Genomic DNA, 21,328 nt, shown 5'->3' with positions numbered 1-21,328 from the left:
TTTTTTTTTTTTTTTTTTTTTTTTTTTTTCAGATTGCTAGTTAAACTGCTGGGGTTAATGTAATACTTGTGATTGTCTTCTTGGAAGTGTAATGATAGATACGTTTCTCATTCTGAGTTGCTTTTCTGCTTGATGCTTTCTCATCTTGTTTTGTATTGATCTATTTTCTTATTAATTCAATTGATTGATTTCTTGCTATTATGTTGTCATAGTCACTGCTTTATTATCTTATTGGATGCCAAAAAAAATTTGATTTTTTAAGGTGATTTTGTATTGTTAGTAAGATTTTTCATGAAATTCGTTAGTTGAATGGTTTAAAAAAACAGTCTTTATAGTTGAACCTAGAGGAATTTGTAGGTTTTTGTTGATTTGAGTCGGTTAGAGTGACACTGGCCTTTTTGGTTTGAGCCGAGTTATGGGCAATTTAGGTTATTTTACCTCCTTGTGGTGCTTTGCGGACTAGAGTGTGGTCCTTTGTTGGCTAGCTAGGGTCACAATGTGGCTTTACCTGCACCTTCAAGTAGTGGTTGTGGACTTCCCAAAAATCGAAGGAAAGCTGGTTGAAGGCACTTTTCTGTAATCTGGAGGTAAGGAATTAGTGATGCTTCTGATTAGGACATTAGTGTTTTTTTCTTTTTTTGTAGAACTACTGTGAAGTTTTGGCTACTCGAACATTGTTAATTCGTTGAAGCTGTGCAGGTTGCTGTGTTCAGTATTCGGTAGTTTGTGGTGTTTTTCGTTTGGCTGTATTGAGACCTGAGACTGTACGAATGACCGTCAAATCAATGCATTGGATATGAATATATGATGCTTCTTGGATCTGCTTCAAATGCCATAAAATTTTAGTAATTTTTTGTTTCCTTCAGGCTATGGGGCAAGGCAGTTTAAAGTTATTCCAGCAACAGAATTCTATCATGTTGGCGTCTCGTATTTTTCTTGACTCGTATTTCTTTCATCTATCGCTCTTTGAAAAGCATGTTTTCCTTGATGCATAAATCAGATTGATAGCCATCCAAATATCTTCGTGTTGGACAGTTCAAGTTCTTCCATCGGTTTCTGAGATTGGTTTTTCCTTTTTAATCCAGGTCTGCTTGGTGGGGGAAGGAGAGCTTGCTCCGCTATATTCTATCAATCATAAACACGAGTGGTGAACACAAGAAATGGGCAATGCTTAATGGCAGAAACGCAGAAAAGGCAACATTTAACAGATTAAACGCAGGTATCTCTGCTCAACTCATTCATTGCAGTGTGACTTAAGGTCATATTTACTATGCAAGAAAGGGTGTATCCTTCGTTTACTGAGTCTTACACTCCTGGATTACTCCCGCCTTCATAACAGTGGCTATCTTAGATTCCTTTTGCAAGGGGAATAGCCTAATACCATGGGGGGTGCCAGGAATCTGTATTCCCCTTGCAAGGGGAATAGGTCATTCCCAGGAACATTGTTCCTGGGAATAGAAGTCTATACCAAACAAATGAATAGGCCTATTACTGGGAATGCTATTCCATTCCAGGCCTATTCTGCGAACCAAAAGTGCCATTAGTGTATAATACAAGGATCATGGATTTAAAAGGAAGTGCATTGAAAAGCCATCTTCCTTTGAGAGCGAAATATCGCCTTCTTGATTTGAGTCAGTCAGTTATAGGCAACCTAGGCCAGTTAAGGTCAGAAGGCGGGATTTTACTTGGTGCACACCTCGACTAGTAGTTGCAGGTTTTCCTAGTCACCCATAAAACAAGAAAGTTACTATGGGTGATGATGTATTGATGCTGGCCAAGAATACTGCTTCAAAGATGCACTGCAATGACTAGACTGTTTCTCTTCTTTCTTATATTATTATGAAGTTGTCATCCTTCATTTGTCACCTTCCTTCATCTTCAATGACAATAAATTTTGCAGTTTGCAATGTGCTGAGCTTCTCAAAGATGGTGACAAATGACAATTGAACAAATCAGAGGCATGTTTGGTTAAATTTGCTGTTTATCTATGTTGACAGCTTCCAAAAGTCAAATGTATAGGGCCATGGGTGAAGATTTCTATGCTTTTAATCTGTATGTATCATTTTGACCATTTCTATACTGATTTCTTACTTTGAAGATTTCTATGCTTGTAATCTGTGTATCATTTTGATCATTTTAGTACTTTACTCTATATTTTGTACGGAGCAAAAGAAATCATTTGACATTTGTTGACATGGCCAAACTCCTCTATGCTAAGAATTATATAAATATGAAAGAACATTAATAAGAGATTATGAGTAAAACATATTTACCGGTAACATAATACTATGAATTAATACAAGGTAATATTTGTTTTATATTTTCTGTTGCAGTTCAAAGAGTCAATACTTCACCACCAATGTGTTTGGCACAAGGAGAGCCAGAAAAATATCATCTAAACACAATGTGTATGGCACATTTTACAATAAATTAGTTTGATAAATATTGTCAAATTACATAGAATATTATAAAGTAATTTTAGGATGAAAAGATAGCAGAGTTTACCAAAAGAGTTATGGTACTAATTAATAATAATTTAAAATAATAACAATAATCAATTTTCATCATTATTGTGCCTAACTTCATCTCCCATTATGAGATTTTACAAATTGAATACCAAAAATGCTAATTAAGTAAGTGAATCACAATTCTTGTACTAAAATATTAGATTGGATTTTTGTTAATAATTTTCTGGTCCCATCACACTAATTATTGAAAATACTATTTGTACGAAATTTTATCGGCTTAATATATAGATATAACAGTGTTACAATATTTTATATTATTATTATTATTCGTGCATTAATGATTTGAAAACGATTTAATTAAATAAAATCACATTAATTGGTATAAAATTTGAAACATCTATAGGCAATAAAACTATCTCTATCTTCCTTCTACAGTTTCTATTTTTGCCTTTAATTTCTTGATGTTTTTCCATTTTGAATCTTCTCTGTATAGCAAATACATGTTAATATGCCATTAATTATTTCCATATAAATTTGAATATAATATGTTTACCTAGTAACCAGTACTAACCACCCCACCCCGCCCCGCCATGTTCCATCTAAGTTGGTCGGACTATTGATTTGCAAATTTGACTTTAGCATCATAAAGCGGATTGACCTCGTACGCATCTTTAATATACTACGTATCAATAAGCACTCCACCTCACCATGTTCTATCCAAATTGACGGATTATTAATTTCGTAACCTAAAATTACAAATTCGACTCTCATGTGACTAGCGTTATAAGGTGGGCCCTCGAGTATATCATTAATTATTTCTATATGAATTTGAATATAATATTTTTAGCCATAACCACCCCCACTCCTCCACCCCGCCATGGCCAGGCTATAAACTCGTTCCATCATTTCAATTCACCCAACTGCCCACTCTCCCAAGATCTTCCATGGCCATGCTTTGCTTGCTCAACACCCATCTCTTTCCTAACAAGTTTTAATCTTTGTGCAAAAAAAAAAAAAGTTTTAATCTGGAAAAAGAAAGTTTTTTTTTTCCTCCATTACTCATCCACCAAGTAAAGAAGCCAAAGTAGTGGGAAAAACCCATGATTTAAACCAAACTGGGTATCATTGTTTCATCTATCTTGCTTATACTCCAAGGCTCTTCTGTCCTCTCCATGTATACACAGAGAGATAGATATATATACTGCACATGGTTCAATAAAGGAGATTCAGAAATCCTTTATTCTTGAAGATGTCAGAGAGCCCAGATTGTGAAACCGTGGCGTTTTTGGATATGTTTAAGAAAGTTAAGCGCTTGAGGCTGTTTGAGCCGTCTGTGGGGGTTCTTGGGTTTGTATTGGTTACGGTTTCTGTGATGTTCTGCTTCTTTCTATTGGGCTACAGAAGTGTGGGTAAAGGGTTGAGGTTTTCTGCAGAGTCACAGAGGGTTTTATGGCTGAGGTTTGGTGGGTCAGCATCAAGGGAAAAGGTTGGGTTTTTGAGTGAAAATGGAAGGCAGTGTGATGTGTTTGATGGTGATTGGGTGTGGGATGAGAGGTACCCTCTGTACCATTCTAGAGATTGCAGTTTCCTGGATGAAGGCTTTAGGTGTGCTGAAAATGGAAGGCCTGATTTTTTCTACACCAAGTGGAGGTGGCAGCCCAAAGATTGCAATTTGCCCAGGTTCTTCTAATTCATTTATCTTGTTAACTGAATTTCCATTGTGCATATATTCATGAAGAACTGTGGAGAAGTTGTAAAGTTTATGATGTTTTTATTTGTTCACAAAAGGCGAAATTCGCTTGCTCCACACCCGGTAGACTTGGCCCGACAGGGGTAAATCCGTAAATCACGTGACTCAGTAGCCCATTAAGTGGAAGAATCTGTCCTGGGTGGCCATAAAGAGCCCACCACATTGGGTAATGAGCCTATGTTCTTACTCAAAATTTACAACTAGGAACCAATTGAGTTGCCCGTGTGGGATTATGATGTTTTAATTCTTATTGTTCAATTGGAGTTGCTAATTGCTATACCAGAGGTTGCTGTTTCTAGAAGTCTTAGATCAAGTTGGCATTTTTATGTTGAAAATAGTTTGGTTAGTTAAATTTAGGAGGAAGTTTTCCTTTTGACCTCTCTCTAGGATAACTTGAAGAAGCATAACTTATTGCACCAGGAGAAAAGAAAGGAATTTGGAGCATTACTTTCTGATGACCAAACTTCATCAAGTCAACTTCTAGTTGTTTTATTTTTGAGAAAGAATCTGTTGTAATTTTGCGGGTAGGCGGTGTTTGCAAAGGAAAGATTGGGATGAATGTAGCTTTCACCCTCTGCTATTTGTTTTCGTATCTGTTTGATTTAGCCTTTTGATTCGTCCTGTTCAATTTGTTTATCTTGCATATGAAAACGACTTGTGGTGTGAATTATTAATCCACTGCTCAATGGATTGTCTTGGGACATATTTAGTAGACTGTCGTTTTAAGGCTTGTTTTAAAAACCTACTTTATGTGATTAGGATTTAAATATCTGTCCTTTCTTTCTGTGGTCTCTCTCCTTTCTTGCTAGCAATGGATCCTCCATATCTTCTGTCCTTTTCCCCGAGATTGTTTGGATGATGCTATGAAATAAGTTTGAATCACAATAGAGAATTCGGTTTTTTTCTGCAATTATATTGTCATATTGAAACTGTTTGCTGTTTTCCTTGTGTCTTGATCTAGCTTACTTGTTGATACTCGAGGCTTGCCTGACCAGGCTAGCTGCAACTTCTTTTTACCAGATTTAGTTTGATAAGAGCTTTTAACAAAGAATTTCTTGAAAAAGGTTTTCGATATGTTTGGATGAATAAACTTTGAAAGTTAAACAAATCCAGTTAGTTCTTTCCTTACAGTTTCTATTGATGAATTGAGCAGATTCAATGCTAAGGTTATGCTGGAAAAACTGCGAAATAAGCGTCTAGTTTTTGCTGGGGATTCAATTGGAAGGAACCAATGGGAATCCCTGCTCTGCATGCTCTCTTCTGCTGTTGCCAACAAGTCGTCGATCTATGAAGTTAATGGCAACCCCATCACGAAACACAAAGGATTTTTGGTGTTCAAGTTTGTCGATTACAATTGCACCCTGGAGTATTACAGGGCGCCATTTCTTGTACTGCAGAGCCGGCCTCCTGCTGGATCTCCCGCGAAAATAAGAACCACCGTGAAGCTAGATCAGATGGACTGGAGCTCGTCAAAATGGAGGGATGCAGATGTGCTCATTCTCAACACTGGGCATTGGTGGAACTACGAGAAGACAATAAGAGGGTAATCTCATGATCTGCATATGCCTTCCTCTAAGAACGGGATAAAACCAACATTTTTTCCTAAAACAAGATTCGGTTTTTGTTCAATTATGATGAAGAAAATTACTCTAATACTCTTTGTCTATTTGTGCAACTTAAGGTTGGCGTGTAACAGAACATTATTCTGGTTGCTGTCTATACATTTTTTCTGTTATGCACGTGTTATGTTCGATGTGATAAAGACTTGAAAAACCGTTTTTTCCAGGGGCTGCTATTTCCAGGAAGGATCAGCAGTAAAACCGGATATGGAAATTGATCTTGCATACCAGAAATCGCTGCAGACAGTGGTAAACTGGATAAACCGTGAAGTGAATCCATTCAAAACGATGGTCTTCTTTCGTACATATGCTCCTGTGCATTTCAGGTTCATCTCGACTTTCAATGATGCTAATTTTCTTGTGGCTTTTGTACTACGTCTCGTCTCTAAGTTGGCTAAAACAGTAAAACCTTATTCCTGCTATGCTACTGCCATATACCCCTCTAAGCCCACGCTTGTTGAGCATAAATAATATATAAACATAAATGTGCAACCCAACTACCAGCTTAGGCTTTCATTTGAGACTTGAGACGGAGCACATGCTTCAATTTGGTATCAGAGTGACTATGGTCCACGTGTTCTTTGGAGCTTGGCCCACACACGTGAGGAGGCGTGTTGAGCATGTTTCAATTACACTGCTGTCGTTTTTCGTGCTGAATTGCATAGTTCTTTGCAGGGGCGGGGATTGGAGAAATGGCGGGAACTGTCATACAGAAACGCTTCCAGAGCTGGGCTCTTCGTTGGTGCCATCCCATACGTGGGCGAAATACAACATATTTTTCGATGTATTATCATCATCATCTCAGTCACACAAATCTGCTCCAGCATTACATGTTCTGAACATAACGCATATGACCTCGAGGAGGAAAGATGGCCATCAATCGTTATACTATTTAGGTCCTGCAGTCGGGCCTGCAGCGCTGCACAGGCAAGATTGCAGCCACTGGTGTCTGCCCGGAGTTCCTGATTCGTGGAACGAGCTGCTCTACGCCCTCTTTCTGAAGCGAGAGGCGACTAGGAGGTTGAATTTAACGTCGTCTCAGGTACAATGAGGATTGATCACAGCTAGCAAATGTACATTATTTATACAGACTTATAGGAAATTAGGAATGATAGGATACAGTGAGAAGAGAAAGATGAAGTTGTTCAGACTCGAGAGTTTAGCCTCAGCAAAATACAGCATTTCTGGATGTCTCATTTAAGAGGATTGTGAGAATAGGTGTATATTTTTTTGCATTTTTGTTGTTCTGTTTCTCAGAATCACCCCATTTTTTGGGTAAGAAATGTATAAATTCTACATCCTTTGAATTAAGAATGATAGCAATGTCAAGGCCTTTTTGATCGAGTCCATATCACGGAATCTTTTTAGGGTGATTTACATTACACCAAAGCGAGGTTTGCTCAGTGCACATCTTGGGTTGCTAACTTATTGTTTGATTCAAATTGTTGGGTGACTCAAATCTCATAGGTCTATTTAAGTCGGAAGAAACTCACACCATCGCATTCAAATTCCATAAATACGATAGAAGTGATATATTAATATGTAATTTAATTTAAATTCACCTCAAGTAATTGACATAATTTAGAAAATGCTCTAAATTTGGAAGTCATAATTTTATTCAAGAAACTTAAATTCTAAAAAGCTCAATTAAAATAGTTTAACTCGATAATAATTGTAATTATATCAATTAATAGGTTAACAACCTTTGACTTACGGAGAAGTTCACAGTTGTTACCTAAATGTGCACTTTAGGTAAAGTCTGTCTTGTAACTCTAACCGGCAAAAGATCAAAAGAAATAAATCATTGGCCAGCGCAAACAAAGAAGATCATACATAACTCCCACCATAAGTCAAATTCGGAATCTTGTGGAACCAAAAAATCGAAAGGATTTTAAAACTTAAAAGAAAAGCCTTTAATGCACTTAAATTCAAAAAAAAACCTAAGTTTATTTATCTCTTTGTGATATTAGATCACAATGTGAACTTTATGTTTATGACGTAAACACGATGATAAACTTTCTAGTAAATAAAAAAACTTATTCTATGTTTATTTCAACTTTATTCTTTTAAAATTATAATTATATTGCATAATTATATAATCTTAATCTCATTATTGTTTTTAGCAGAGTAATTCCTGAAGCTTAAGGCTCAGCAAACTGCTTAAGCCCTTAACCGCGCTCGGCGTAAGCCACAAGCCACCATACCCAATAAACTCGAAACCATACATCCTTCTACTGCTTCGATACTAATTCTGTACTCCATCAATGGCGGATTCCGCCGTCCAAAGCCGATCGCGCGACCTCGACAAGCTCCTTCTCCGACCCGGCCACCTCGTCGGGCCAGCTTTCGAGCCCGGGGAAGAGGTAAGTTCCTTGCTCTTTAAAACCCTTCTCGCTGTCTTTCTCCTGCGAATTTTGTCAAACACTTGGACTGCATTTAGTTCTTCTACCTTGTGTGGTTGATTTTTGTTGCTCGTTGCAGCTGAGAGATGACATGAAGGAGGTTGCTAGGCTGTTGGTGGTTGGGGCGGGTGGATTGGGTTGTGAATTGCTCAAGGACTTGGCTCTATCGGGGTTTCAAAACCTTGAGGTGATTGATATGGACAGAATCGAAGTCACCAATCTCAATCGCCAATTTCTATTCAGGTACACACTTGTATGGTGTTGTTTGATTTCTTTTATTACAAATAGGACTTATAATTGTTGAATTATTGTCTGTTATTTATTTGTTTGAGATTAATAGGCTGTTCATTTATTGTCTGATCTTAGTGCAACTTAGGCATGGTTAAGTTCAAGGTTGTAGCATGAATATATGGATATATTTTTTTCTTCACTTTCTGAATAATTGAAATTTAGCCACCACTGAGCAAAGGATAACCTGCTAATATTCTGATTCAACCACACACTTTCTTGTGGTATGTTCTTGAATCTTGCCAACACTTTAAAGCAATTTAACTTCTTTTAGAAACACTTCTCATGGATCATCCACTGTAGACTTGAAGATGTGGGGAAGCCAAAGGCTGAAGTTGCTGCAAAGCGAGTGATGGAAAGAGTTAGTGGTGTGAATATCATACCACATTTCTGCCGAATTGAGGATAAACCATTAAGCTTCTATAGTGATTTCCACATTATTGTTCTTGGCCTTGATTCTGTGGAGGCTCGGAGCTACATAAATGCTGTGGCCTGCGGATTCCTAGGTTTGTCATATCTGCTGCTACCTGCAAACTTTGTACTTCCCTTGCATCAGCTCTTGAAATTTACTTTTAATTCTTTTTCAAAAGCATCTGCCTTTGAAATTCATGGTAAATGAAGGTCATTGAGGATATAAGAAGCATTTTCTCATTCATCCTTTGCTTTCCTGCTGCTTTGAGATTGTAGATATTTTAGTGTAAAGTATAATTTGCACACCAACAGACATATTTGTCAAATATCCTTATCCAGGCACTACTTAGGCTGGTTAGGTATAAAAGTTCAGCTGGCCTAAGAAAACAAGTTGCAGGAAAATTCTTTCTATAGTTGTATGATTATTTTGACAGTTGGAAATGGACTACTTTTGCCTTTGTTTATGTGACATACATTGGTTTGGTGGTTAACTGTAGAGTACGACTCTGATGACAACCCAATAGAAGAAACAATTAAACCCATGGTGGATGGTGGGACTGAAGGATTCAAAGGGCATGCAAGGATTATAAAGCCAGGGGTCACTCCATGTTTTGAGTGCACAATTTGGCTTTTTCCTCCACAAGTGAAATTTCCCTTATGTACTCTTGCAGAAACACCAAGAACTGCTGCTCATTGTATTGAGTATGCCCATTTGATTAAATGGGATGAGGTAATCTTTTATCAACTTGTCCTTTCTCTTCAGGGCAATTTTTTGATTGCTTATCTCCTGGCACTACACACTCACTTGCAGGCTCATAGTGGCAAAAGTTTTGATGCTGACAATCCTGAACACATGCAATGGGTCTATTCAGAGGTTAGTAATCATCTTCTTTCCAAATTTATTTGGAAAGTGTGTTCAGGTAATACTTCTGCTGCTTGAGTTTTGAGATATCATTTTTGGAGCATTCAATTTTATTTCTCATTTCTGTAGGCTATCAAGAGAGCAGAGCTCTTTGGAATTCCAGGAGTTACATATTCTTTGACACAGGTAAAGTACTCAACTTATGCTCTGGAGTCTTGAATCTTCTCTGGATATCTTATAGAATGCAGTTCCTTCCTAAACCATCTATCACCATTCAGCAGTTAGAGGAAATTTCGCTGGCTATCCAAGCTTTACTATACCTCCATAATTGTTTACTTAGTCCTTACCTCTTGGACTTTTTCCTTAATGATTAAGTATTTTTCATTGTTTATTTCAGGGTGTTGTGAAAAATATCATACCTGCTATAGCATCAACAAATGCTATTATTTCGGCTGCTTGTGCTTTGGAAACCTTGAAACTTGTCTCTGGATGCAGCAAAACATTGTCCAATTATTTAACGTATGCCTACTCCAAGACAACTTATAGATTACTAGTTCTATAACTATGCTCTAACAATTGAAGCAATGATTTTGGCTTAGATTTTTTAAAATTAGTAAATAGTGACAATATAACAAACTTTGTTGGTGCATTAGGGTGTCAGCTGATTTGTACCCTCCCTTGTTTCAAGAAATGATCTGTACTTGTAAATGCTGTTTTTGAGCTGTTGTGGAAAATATAAGGAAAAGAATGTTTTCTGATCTGGAGGAAGTCTTAATTTTTATTCCTGCATTGTCTGTTCCATATGAATATAACCTGTAGTATATATTTGGTCTGTGCTTCATTATGCTTTAGAATTGAAGATAAAGAATGTAAGAAGCTATCATATGCATATATTATCAATTCTCATTCATGATTAAACAATAATGTCATGGTGCTATGCTGATTCTTGATATTCAAAGTACTTGCAGAAATGCAATGTTGCTATTTTGTATTGATTTCATTTATACGAGCTTCTTTTTCTCTTATTGCAAAAAGGCTGTTGACTAATGTGTTTCCGATTATGTGTTCAAGGTATAATGGAGTTGAAGGTCTTCACACCAAAGTGACTGAGTTTGAGAAGGATACAGAGTGTCTTGTTTGTGGTCCTGGTGTTCTTATTGAGCTAGAACCTTCAGTTACTCTGAAAAAGGTCCTCTCCCATCTGGTTCTCTACTTAAAAATATATAAAGTTCTTGCTAAATTGATTTGATTGTTAAGCGTATATTATTGATTTGGTTAATTGATGTTTCTTAAAAACGTGGCCAATAACTGGTCCAGTTGCCTATATGGGTCACAATATCTGCAAGTTGCATGATCAACACCTTCTTAAGGCCAATAATTAGATGTGTGCTCTTAAGTACATCAAATTAGTCCATCTCCAGAAGTTTTCGGATTAGAGTTCATTATTGGGTGTAGAAAACTTGGAGCTGACAAGTTTCAATAAAAACGAATAGGGGTCTCAATTTTTTTTAGATATGCAGGGAAATTAATTTCCAGAACTTCAGCACTGTAGGACCATGTTTGTTGTCATGTCTGCTGTTGCATCAGAAAAGCATGGTCAATAATTTTTTTTAGTGCTTTTGAAAGGTGGGAGGGGGTGGGGTGGTTATTTCTGTACGTAAGTGATATTGTATCTCAAATTCTTGTATTTTGTAACAGTTCATTGATATGCTTGAAGATCATCCTAAGCTGCTCCTAACTAGAGCTAGTGTGACATATCGAGGGAAGAATCTCTACATGCAAGCGCCTCAAGTGCTGGAAGAAATGACTCGATCAAATCTGGATTTACCATTGCTTGATCTCATGGATAAAACTCCCCGAGATATAATCCATGTCAATGGCATGGCTGGGAAGGGTGACAAGAAGCAATCATGCTTGAGAAAATTACGCGTGGTTTTCAAGGGAATCGATGGCGTTACAGACATGGACATGGCTGGTGGGGCGTAATTGTCATTCTGCATTGGTCTTTACTCGCTGAGCTCTTTGGTTGCAGGTTCATACACACAGTCTACTTTGTGATCTCAATTCAGTGTACCAATTCAAGCAAAAAGGGCAGTAATTGACAAGACGTAATGTGCGAACCCTTCCATTTTTGCAAGATTTCTCCAAGTAATTTCATCAGTATAATGTGAAAATTTGATGGATTCTATGAACTTAAATTTAGATGTCTTTAGGGTATCTCTGGAGAGAACTTTTCTAATTAAAAAGATGATGTGGAGAGGAGAGACAAGGCGCGGAGTAACACCGCTCTACACTTTGTTGAAAAGCGCTAATGATTCTTGTAACTGAAGATTACGTGTTTGATTCTTGTCAATACTCGTTTAGTTAAGTTTGTTGTACAAGAATTTAACATCTCATGTGTAAATTTTTTCTATAACATAGAAGTGAGATGGAGTAGTGGTCGGACGTTTTCTCTTCACAAAAAAAAAAAAAGACTGATAGGTATAAAAAAAAAAAAACTTTTATACGTTATATAAAATATAATTGTATTTATTTAAATATTGAAATATTGGTAATTTAGTATTAAATATTTATACTCAATATTCAGAATAGGGGTGTAAACGAGCCGACCCGAGCTTGAACTTAGGGTGGTTTGAGCTCGAGCTCATTAAGGAAGGCTCGGCTCGAGTTCGAGCTCGAGCTCAATTGAGCTTGAAAATTGATGCTTGAGCTCGAGCTCGGCAATTTTCGAGCTGCTCGAGTTCGGCTCGAGCAGCTCGATTGTTCGAGCTCGAGCTTGAATTTGAGCTCGAATTCATGCTCGAACTCAAGTTCGAGTTCGATTTTGAACTCGAATTTAACCTGTTTGATTTTAAATTCATGTTTCAATTAAAAATAAACTATAATATTATATATATATATATATCGCTCGCGAGCGGCTCGTCGAGCCACGAGCCTAAGACATTAGAGCTCGAGCTCGGCTCGAACTCGAATTTGACCGAGCTCGAGCCGAGCTTTGACCGAGCGGCTCGTGAGCAGCTCGCGAGCCGCTCGGCTCATTTATACCCCTAATTCAGAAGGTGCATTGAAAAGAGTAGTCACTTTAATTATTAAAACGTCATCTAGATAAATTGCCAGTTGCCACTGAAGAGTTCAAAAGACAATTTAAATCAAACACGAAAATTAATATCTCTATTATATTAATCAAACGCAAATATTTATTTTGGACTTTTGGTCCACAGTAATGGTAAAGTCCAATATTTGTATTATTAAGACATGTTAATGTATCACTAATGTTACTTAATCATTGAATTACACGAAACAATGACATTTAAAATTTTATTGACACATTGCTATCACAATAGCTACACATAAATAGCAAATTATACCATGGATCAAGATCTACCTTACATTGTAGACTCTGGTCCAAAAATAAACTTTAAATTCTGTATATGATAGTTTATGTACTTATAGCTACCATATTATGTGTTAGTAATTATAAAGTTATTTGTTTACTTGTATTGAAACAGTACAAAATGTGTTAACGTACAAAATTTTTGTGTCTATGGTATAACAATTACCTGTCTATACTTAAACCTAATTTTTGCACATAAATTACCTGTCTATACTTAGCTTCAAGCTTTCCATCAATGGCGAACTCTTCTCTCGCTCTCCTCTCTCTTCTTCTTCTCCTTCTCCCTCTCTCCCTCCTCCTCTTCCTCTACCTCATCGTCCGGCCGCGTCCCGTGAGAGTCCCCATCAGCAACCGCCACGTCTTCATCACCGGCGGCTCCAGCGGCATCGGCCTGGCTCTAGCTCTCCAAGCCGCCGCAGAAGGCGCCAAGGTCTCCATACTAGCTCGGAACGCCGGGAAGCTCGAGGAAGCCAAGCAAACGATACGGCGCGCCACCGGCTGCGGCGTGGCGTCGTTCAGCGCCGACGTGAGAGACTACGACGCCATGAAGAGGGCCGTGGAGGAGGCTGGGGCTATCGACGTTCTGGTTTGCAATCACGGAGTGTATGCATCGAAGGAGCTGGAGAATCAGGAGGTCGAGGATGTGAAGGTGATGATTGACGTGAATTTGATCGGGACTTTTCATCTGATTAAAGCCGCGCTGCCGGGAATGATCAGCCGGCCGGCGAACCGTGGACCTGGATCAATTGCCATCATGTCGTCTCAGGCCGGTCAGGTATATTTCCCGTCTTCTCTCTCTTTTTTTGGTGGGTGATGGAGAAAAATTGTACTCCATAATAATTACTAAAGGGTCTGATGGATATATTAGAGATGCACTCGGAATAACTGACCTGGTGAAACAGAACAAGACACAAGATAAGTCTGGTTGGACCCAGGTTCCAGGGTCAAGCCTCGTGCTCGACCTTAGCTACAAAATTGAGCCGTGCCCATGGCTCGACCCTAGGCCGTTGAGGCTGAACCCACTGCTCGTCCTCGTCCTCGGCCACGGGCACGAAGACCGAGCCCTAGGTCAAGGCGGTTACAACTAATTCAATAATTCCTCTATCGGCGGGACGGTTAGGAGGTCACTTAGTATATATTTGATTGTTATTACAATATTTTTAAAGACATTAGTCTTGTCCTTTTCCATTTACATTCTTGTCATTAAACATGCATATATTTTATCAGGCTGTGTAATTAGTAAATCAAAAGAAGGTAAACCAACTTAACTTGTTCATAACTAACTGACCAGTTCAAATCAAGAAGGCCAATAAACTATTCTCATTGTAGTCAAACTTAGAATGTGTGATTACCAAACCAACAACCTCACCAACAGGATAAGTTACAATTTCACTAAACCAATAATATTTTTTTATGTTAAAATGTAATATTTTTTTTATAAGTACATAAAAAGTTATTACATTTTATTCAAAAATTATTATACATCTCGATCTCACACAAAATACATTGGCCCTGTTTGGTAAATAATCAGCCTATCAGCCAATATTAACTTATTTGACCACTATTAGTTGATAAATAATAAGCTTTTTGTAACTCCAAAATGTTAAAATTCAAAAGGCAGTAGCCTTTTCAATTAGCTTTTTGAGAGAAGAAATTATACCAAACAGCTATCAGCTAACAGCTAATTTATCAAACAACTTTCTACAATCAGCCAATGTTATCAACAAATCATACTTTCTAACCCAAACAGCCAACCCAATCAGCTAACGGCCATTTATCAAACAGGGCCATTATTTTCTTTATGAATAATTTCAGATTTGCATATATATAATCTCTTGTAGGTTGGCATCTATGGCTATACAGCCTATTCAGCTAGCAAATTTGGGCTGAGAGGCATGGCAGAAGCATTGCAGCAAGAAGTTATTGCACACAACATTCATGTCTCACTAATATTTCCTCCACACACTGATACTCCTGCCTTAGCTCAAGGTTTGAAAGCATACTCTAATTTCCTGTAGTTTAAAGGTGTTATATATATATATATATATATATATATATATATATATATATATATATATATATATATATAACCAACCTTAACTTACGAAGGATTGCACTGCAATTATATAGTAAGTGCGGTGCAATCCTTTACAAGTTCGCAATTCGCAGGTTAAGGGAAAAGTGAAAACAACTCTATATTCTCAAAGATTTCACCTTAAATATTAATTGTAGAGATCAAAAGGAGGCCACAGATTACGAGTAAAATAGCTGTTTCTTCTGGTGCATTTATAAAAGCTGAAGAAGTTGCCAAGAAAAGTTTGAATGGCATAAAATGTGGAAGCTTTTCTGTTGCATGCAACCTGGAAGGCTTCTTTCTCTCCATAGCTGCTGCTGGTTTCTCTCCTCAAACATCATTCCTCATGGCTTTTGTAGAGGCCTGTTTGGCTGGCTTTCTGCGTATTGCAGCTCTATGTTTCCAGTGCAATTGGTACACAATCATACAAAAGTGGCATGCATGCCGCACCAAATAAATACTAATTTATTTTATCTCATGTATTATTGCCATTTCGGGATTTCCAGTGGAGTTCACACACCACCTGTAATTTGTTGATTATGGTTAACTGAACATGCTTTATCCATTGTCATGTGAACCCTTGTTATAGTTCTTAGCTGTATGACTTCTTTGAAAGTCCGGTAAAATTCGGTGATTTTAACTCATAAAAGATCACAAAAAGATAAACCAGCTTAAGTTGTCCTTGTAACTTTAACTGACAAAAAACCAGAATGAGGTAAACCAACTTAGGTTGCCAATAACTGACGGACTCAAACCGATAAGACTAATAGATATCTTTCACATGAATAAATGAGTACATAGAATAAACTGAAAATTGATAGCAATCGACCACATTATTCTCCTTCTCACGAGCAAAACGTTTTGGTGGAAAATTTACAACATTCTTCACAAGTGATAGCAACTGACCACATTTATGACTGCGCTCTAGCAACTAAAATTATTACGCAATGTGGGAAGAAAGGCTGCCAAAGGGAAAGAGAGAGAAGAATAAAAAGGGTGCGAAAAGCCAACAAACTAATGTTCCGAACTCCTCCATCCATTAAGATAATGGACACTTTATCATCTAACTTATGTTGGTTCAAGTAAATAAAGGAAATACCGGAACTTGTAGTTACAATATTTAGTCTCACTAGGCCATATATCTCCGAGGCTCTAAGCAATCAATGCAGGACGCAAATCAATCGCCAACCTGAATGGCTGCGTTGATTTCTTCAGTCACTTGCAAATTATGTTTTAAAGAGGCATCATCAGGCAATGAATCTATTCTGAAAACATCTTTACTTCTGACTGATCAGCCTCGGTTGTTCAGTTTCTCCCCTGATATGAAAGAGCAACATGGGAAATCAAAAATTCAGATAGTATAATATTCAGAAACATAATTACCTATGAGATATTTTAAACTAATTTTCAACATTGATGATCCTGCATGAAATTGACAGTTATGATGAACAAGCTAATAAAAATTTTCTGATATTCACAATTAATCCTGGCGATATTAGAAATCCATTTTGGTTCTTGCTGAAGAGAAGGACATTAAAGTACCAGTAGCAGTGTATCAGGCCATTTCTATATAAAGAACCTTTTAGAGAAAGATCTATAGCAGACTCCTATTTCAGTGGCAGTAACGATAATGAAAAATAAGGAGGCTTTCCAAGGTTCAAAGTATATTGCAGACCAGTTATCTAAAATTTATATACCTGCTGAACAGAAACTTCAGTTTGATCTGGAATGGTGGTGCAGATTAAAGGGGTTACATTGGAACTCCTTCCACTTGCAGATTCCCGTTTATTTTCGTCATGAAAATGAGGATTTACACTCCCCTGCACTGATTTTCCTGAATGTGCAAAGCTTGAGGTGCCCACTGTGTCGCTGGATAAAGGACCAGAAGCACTACCACGTTTTGAGCTAAGATCAAGTCGCTCGATCATTCTGGCTACACCAGCAATGCCTGCACTCATCTCCCGCTGTACTTCTTTGCCAAATTCTTTTACAGTCGTATTCCGAGCAAGCAATTTTTCCCTAAAACCTCGTGTACTCTTTGAGAATGTTTCCTTGTACCTGATACCAATAATTAGAACTCTCAGTTAAAAACTAAATAATTTTCAAATGATAAAAATAAAATTGAAAGTACCTTACCTGGCTGAAGCAGCAGAGAGTTTATATTTTATGGACTCCGAGAAAGCATGCAACTCAGATGAGCTTGATCTCTGGGGATTCTCAGGCGGTGATTCACTGAAAATTTTCTAAATAGTAAGAAAATGAGCAGAAAAAAGCAGAAAGCTTCTATCAGGGTAGGAGGTTGCATCTAATACCTGAGCTTAACTGAACCGTCTCCACATGCTGCAATAGTAGGGGATACATTTGATATAGATGGAAAGACAGACAAAGATGATGGTGGCCCAACAGTACTAGAAGATATTCCAGAAGGAGGTAGACCACTCCCAAAAAATTCATTAACAGGTGATTGATGCTCTTCTGAGGAATCTTCTGAGGAGTCACTTATTTGATGCATAATTGAACCAGCTGCAACAGGAGCAGAAGGAAGAACCTGTGCAGGACCAACTCCTGAAGACGTCTGTCTTATCCTTCTGTTAATAGATCGAGCTCTGCTGGTAAGAGCTGCAAATTGCCGCAGAATCCTCTCTTCAAAATCAGAATCATCCTGGAGAGTGAACACCAAGTCAGTTGAAAATTGAAATGCAGCAATTGGTAAACACAAGGTTCAGTTTATTCGCCCAAATCTTACCACCTCATCCAGATTGTTGCTTTCATGAATTTCAGGGGCAAATTGCACACTGCGCCTTGACCTTGCATTCCTTTCATTCTCCACTGCAGCCAGCAGCTCTTGGCTGGATATAAAAAATCGTTTTAACAGAACTTAGATTATAATATTATATTTATAAAAAAACTTTTGACAACCAATTCCTAATCGAGAAAAAACTAGTATGTTTTAAGCACAGTGGTGAGTGGTCTGTTTGGTTGCAAAGAGTTTGAGTACCTGGCAGCATCTTCCAAGAAAACTTGCCTTGAACAAATAGGGCAATCTTTGCTTCTCTGAGACCTAAACAAAACAAGTAATGCTCAATATGCATCAGTAAATTGATCTTAAAATAAATTATGACCATGACAATGTTGTGTACGTACCACTCAAGTATACACTGCAAGTGATATTCGTGTTTACATTTGGTGACCTGGAAAAGATAAGATGGCATCAAAGACTTGGTGCTAACTATTAACTCCATATAATGCAAAGATAGTAAATAATCAGAGTTCCAATGCAAGGCAGGGATAAGAAAATATCACCACAATCCACATGATAATCAATATTTACTCTATGTTATGTGGGTAGAAGAGGATAACAAGACCAGTGAAATCCATACAATGAAGTGAAGGTTAAAAGACAAAGAAAGCATATCAAGCAAGGGATGTTTACAGAACCATCAATGAATCCATGGAATTTTATTTGACAGTTGAGACTATCAGATGGTCTTCCATAGTTCTTGACTTCTTGGCAAACAAGCCCTGAATATTTACAAATTCTAATTTTTCCTCTTACTTCTTTGTTTATAGATTATCTCAATCTCAAGTCCAAAAATCCATCAATTTCCTTGTTACCTACAACATATTCACTTGGATCACGCATCAAAACCCCATATACTTTATCCACTTGAAGATACACAGAAATCTAGACAACAAAGCTCCATGACTCCACAAACCTTGATTAGCGTTGCATAAAAGCAAATACAATTCCTAAAATAAAATTAACATAACAGCAATCATCCTAACCAGGGAAAGCCTAATCAACCATATGCTCGCACATACACCCTGCTAATATCAGTACATCTTCAATTTGCATAACCTAAACTGCAGAGTATAAACAAAACTCCCAGTATATACATCTTACAAGTATATAAACAACTTTGGAAGAGAATCAAACAGCTGAAGCTGCAACTTTAAGCAATGTAGCTTCTATCTATTTGTCTACGATGTACCGCATGTCTATAGAGAGACAGAGAGAGACTGAGATAGCATACAGTAGGAGGATCATTAGAACTGAACGGCTCGAGACAAATGCTGCATCCGTCTTCGCAGCCGCCATCGTCCACGGCGGCAGTTGCAGACGACGACGCGTAGATGATCGACGCCGGACTTTCGGACGGCAGAATCAGATCACTCGCCATTTTGATTACTGCAACAATGTCAGTCCAAATATTCCTTTTATATACATATACATATATATATATATATATATATATACGCGTTTATACATAGATATAGAGAGAGGAAGAAAGCGTACCAGAGAAATGTAGAGAGAGAAAGCTGTGCGTAGAACGTCAAAGCAAAGAATAATGGAGCGAAGGAGAACGCGCAGGAAATTAATCCGATTCCCGTTCAGACGGTTGTTGGAATCAATCAACTCTTCTAGTAGTGACCAGCAAGTATACTCTCCTTTTTCCTTCTTTTTTTTTCCTAAATTAATTAATTATTTCCTGCGTTTTGTTCTATGGAATTTCGATAGGCCCCTGAAGTTTCAATGTTTTGCCTGAAAAGGCCAAAAACATTTTTAATAAAAGTACTTTTGTTAGACAATGGTTGGTAGACTTTGAGAGTTTGAGTGGACCTTTTAGGAGTAGGTGTGATCATGAGTCATGAATAGTATAGTTAAATTGTATAGTGGAGTTGTTGAAGTTTTAATATAGATCATGGTTAAGTGTAAAATTACACCAAAATAAAAAATCAAAAAAATAAATAAATTTGTTCTCAGTTGAACATGTTATACGAGATTTTCTTAATATAGTTTACCTCCTGTGAGTGGTTTGAAAGCTATTATACAGAAATAAAATTTATTTTTTTAGTACTATTGACTCTATTACAATATAATATATGTTCTATACTTTATCTAACTGTTGCAGTCTAAAGAGTCAATACACTATTACTAGAGTTTAATCCTGTGACATTTTCTTAAAGAGAGTCACAGAGGTGTCATTAGACATTTGAGCATAAGGTATTTGGCGATTTTTCAATTAATTTAAACACAAAAATAAATGAAAATAAGGAGTAATTTTTTTGCTTTTATTGTAGGCATGGTCACATGGGGTTATTTGGTAATGTTTGAAATGTGAAGTAGTACAATGCAAATAGAATAAAAAGAAAGGAGCCCTAGAAAAAGTGCGAATCCGTCTTACACGTACCCCGCCGTCCAAGTTAGACTTTCCTTCCGTTTATTATCTTCCAGGCGTCATTCTTCAATTAAACGTGACGTTAATTTCTATGCTCCCAAGTAAAATTATCCGTTCGAATAGACATAAAGATGTACTGATTTAGTTTAAATATGACCATAAGATTGAAATTATAATTGTTTTTTTTTTGAAAATGAAATTATAATTGTTAATTTTACAATTAATACAATAGACGGCTGACCAACACAACTGATTGGTAATCAACTACACTATTAAGGAAATTTGGAAAAATATACCGTTTTGTTTTGAGTAGAAAAGGTTCCAAATCATTTACAATCTTTTCTTTTTAAAGGTATTTGGTCTATATTAGAAAAAGTAAATTTCACCAATCGAGACATTAATTATAAATTGATCTCTTCAAACATAAGGTATTTGGTCTATATTAGAAAAAGTAAATTTCACTAATCGAGACATTAATTATAAATTGATCTCTTCAAACATAAGGAAAGTAATCTCCTAAATTATAAGTGGCCTCCTAAAATCAAACCATATCTTCCCAATTACTCATTTGTCCTACTTACTATTTATTGGTCAAACCGAATTTTTCTTTATTTTTTAATTCTCTTTATTATTTTTTACATATTTTAAATTTGATTTTTTTTTTTTGTGTTTAATAGTACTTTTACTGTAATTTCTAAATATATAAATTTTATATATTAATACTAAACATAATATTATGAAAAATTAAATTAAAAATAACTTTAGTCAAACTTTATTAGTCGAACCAAACATGTCAAAATGGAATGGAAGGGGTATATATTTTCATAAGTGAAACAACAAGTTCCCCAAGTTACTATCGAAAGGCATATAGTGACAGTAG

At 36.9% G+C, this 21,328-nt stretch overlaps 4 protein-coding genes across 5 annotated transcripts; 3 read left to right on the top strand and 1 right to left on the bottom strand.

Moving 5' to 3' along the window:
* The first annotated feature begins 3,423 nt into the window (after positions 1-3,423).
* LOC116001837 (protein trichome birefringence-like 11) lies at positions 3,424-7,186 on the top strand. Its single transcript, XM_031241788.1, has 4 exons — positions 3,424-4,148; positions 5,372-5,761; positions 6,005-6,163; positions 6,513-7,186. Exons 1-4 carry the CDS (start codon positions 3,718-3,720, stop codon positions 6,886-6,888), a joined length of 1,356 nt encoding a protein of 451 aa, XP_031097648.1. The 5' UTR covers positions 3,424-3,717; the 3' UTR covers positions 6,889-7,186.
* An 814-nt stretch (positions 7,187-8,000) lies between these two features.
* LOC116002925 (NEDD8-activating enzyme E1 catalytic subunit) lies at positions 8,001-12,216 on the top strand. Its single transcript, XM_031243116.1, has 9 exons — positions 8,001-8,200; positions 8,319-8,482; positions 8,831-9,033; positions 9,436-9,668; positions 9,750-9,812; positions 9,930-9,986; positions 10,198-10,319; positions 10,872-10,989; positions 11,499-12,216. Exons 1-9 carry the CDS (start codon positions 8,102-8,104, stop codon positions 11,784-11,786), a joined length of 1,347 nt encoding a protein of 448 aa, XP_031098976.1. The 5' UTR covers positions 8,001-8,101; the 3' UTR covers positions 11,787-12,216.
* Positions 12,217-13,307: 1,091 nt separating this feature from the next.
* On the top strand, positions 13,308-15,856 carry LOC116002116 (3-dehydrosphinganine reductase TSC10A-like). The gene is made up of 3 exons (XM_031242148.1): positions 13,308-13,969; positions 15,036-15,183; positions 15,427-15,856. The coding sequence occupies exons 1-3, from the start codon at positions 13,430-13,432 to the stop codon at positions 15,723-15,725; spliced, it is 987 nt and encodes a 328-aa protein (XP_031098008.1). The 5' UTR covers positions 13,308-13,429; the 3' UTR covers positions 15,726-15,856.
* A 170-nt stretch (positions 15,857-16,026) lies between these two features.
* Positions 16,027-19,696, bottom strand: LOC116002115 (E3 ubiquitin-protein ligase RHF1A-like). 2 transcript variants are annotated; one of them, XM_031242146.1, is made up of 9 exons: positions 19,566-19,696; positions 19,303-19,457; positions 18,413-18,459; positions 18,267-18,329; positions 18,015-18,117; positions 17,581-17,930; positions 17,405-17,500; positions 16,966-17,326; positions 16,027-16,585 (listed from the first exon to the last, which is right to left on the bottom strand). In XM_031242146.1, the coding sequence occupies exons 2-9, from the start codon at positions 19,447-19,449 to the stop codon at positions 16,574-16,576; spliced, it is 1,179 nt and encodes a 392-aa protein (XP_031098006.1). In that variant the 5' UTR covers positions 19,450-19,457; positions 19,566-19,696; the 3' UTR covers positions 16,027-16,573. The 2 variants fall into 2 exon arrangements, with proteins under 2 accessions (XP_031098006.1, XP_031098007.1); XM_031242147.1 differs by having other exon boundaries at positions 18,018-18,117.
* Positions 19,697-21,328: the final 1,632 nt, after the last annotated feature.

This window comes from Ipomoea triloba, chromosome 13 (genome assembly GCF_003576645.1).
Source record: "Ipomoea triloba cultivar NCNSP0323 chromosome 13, ASM357664v1".
Classification (NCBI taxonomy): domain Eukaryota; kingdom Viridiplantae; phylum Streptophyta; class Magnoliopsida; order Solanales; family Convolvulaceae; genus Ipomoea; species Ipomoea triloba.
The sequence above is the reverse complement of the archived record's forward strand: the minus strand, read 5'-3'. Positions and strand labels throughout refer to the sequence as shown.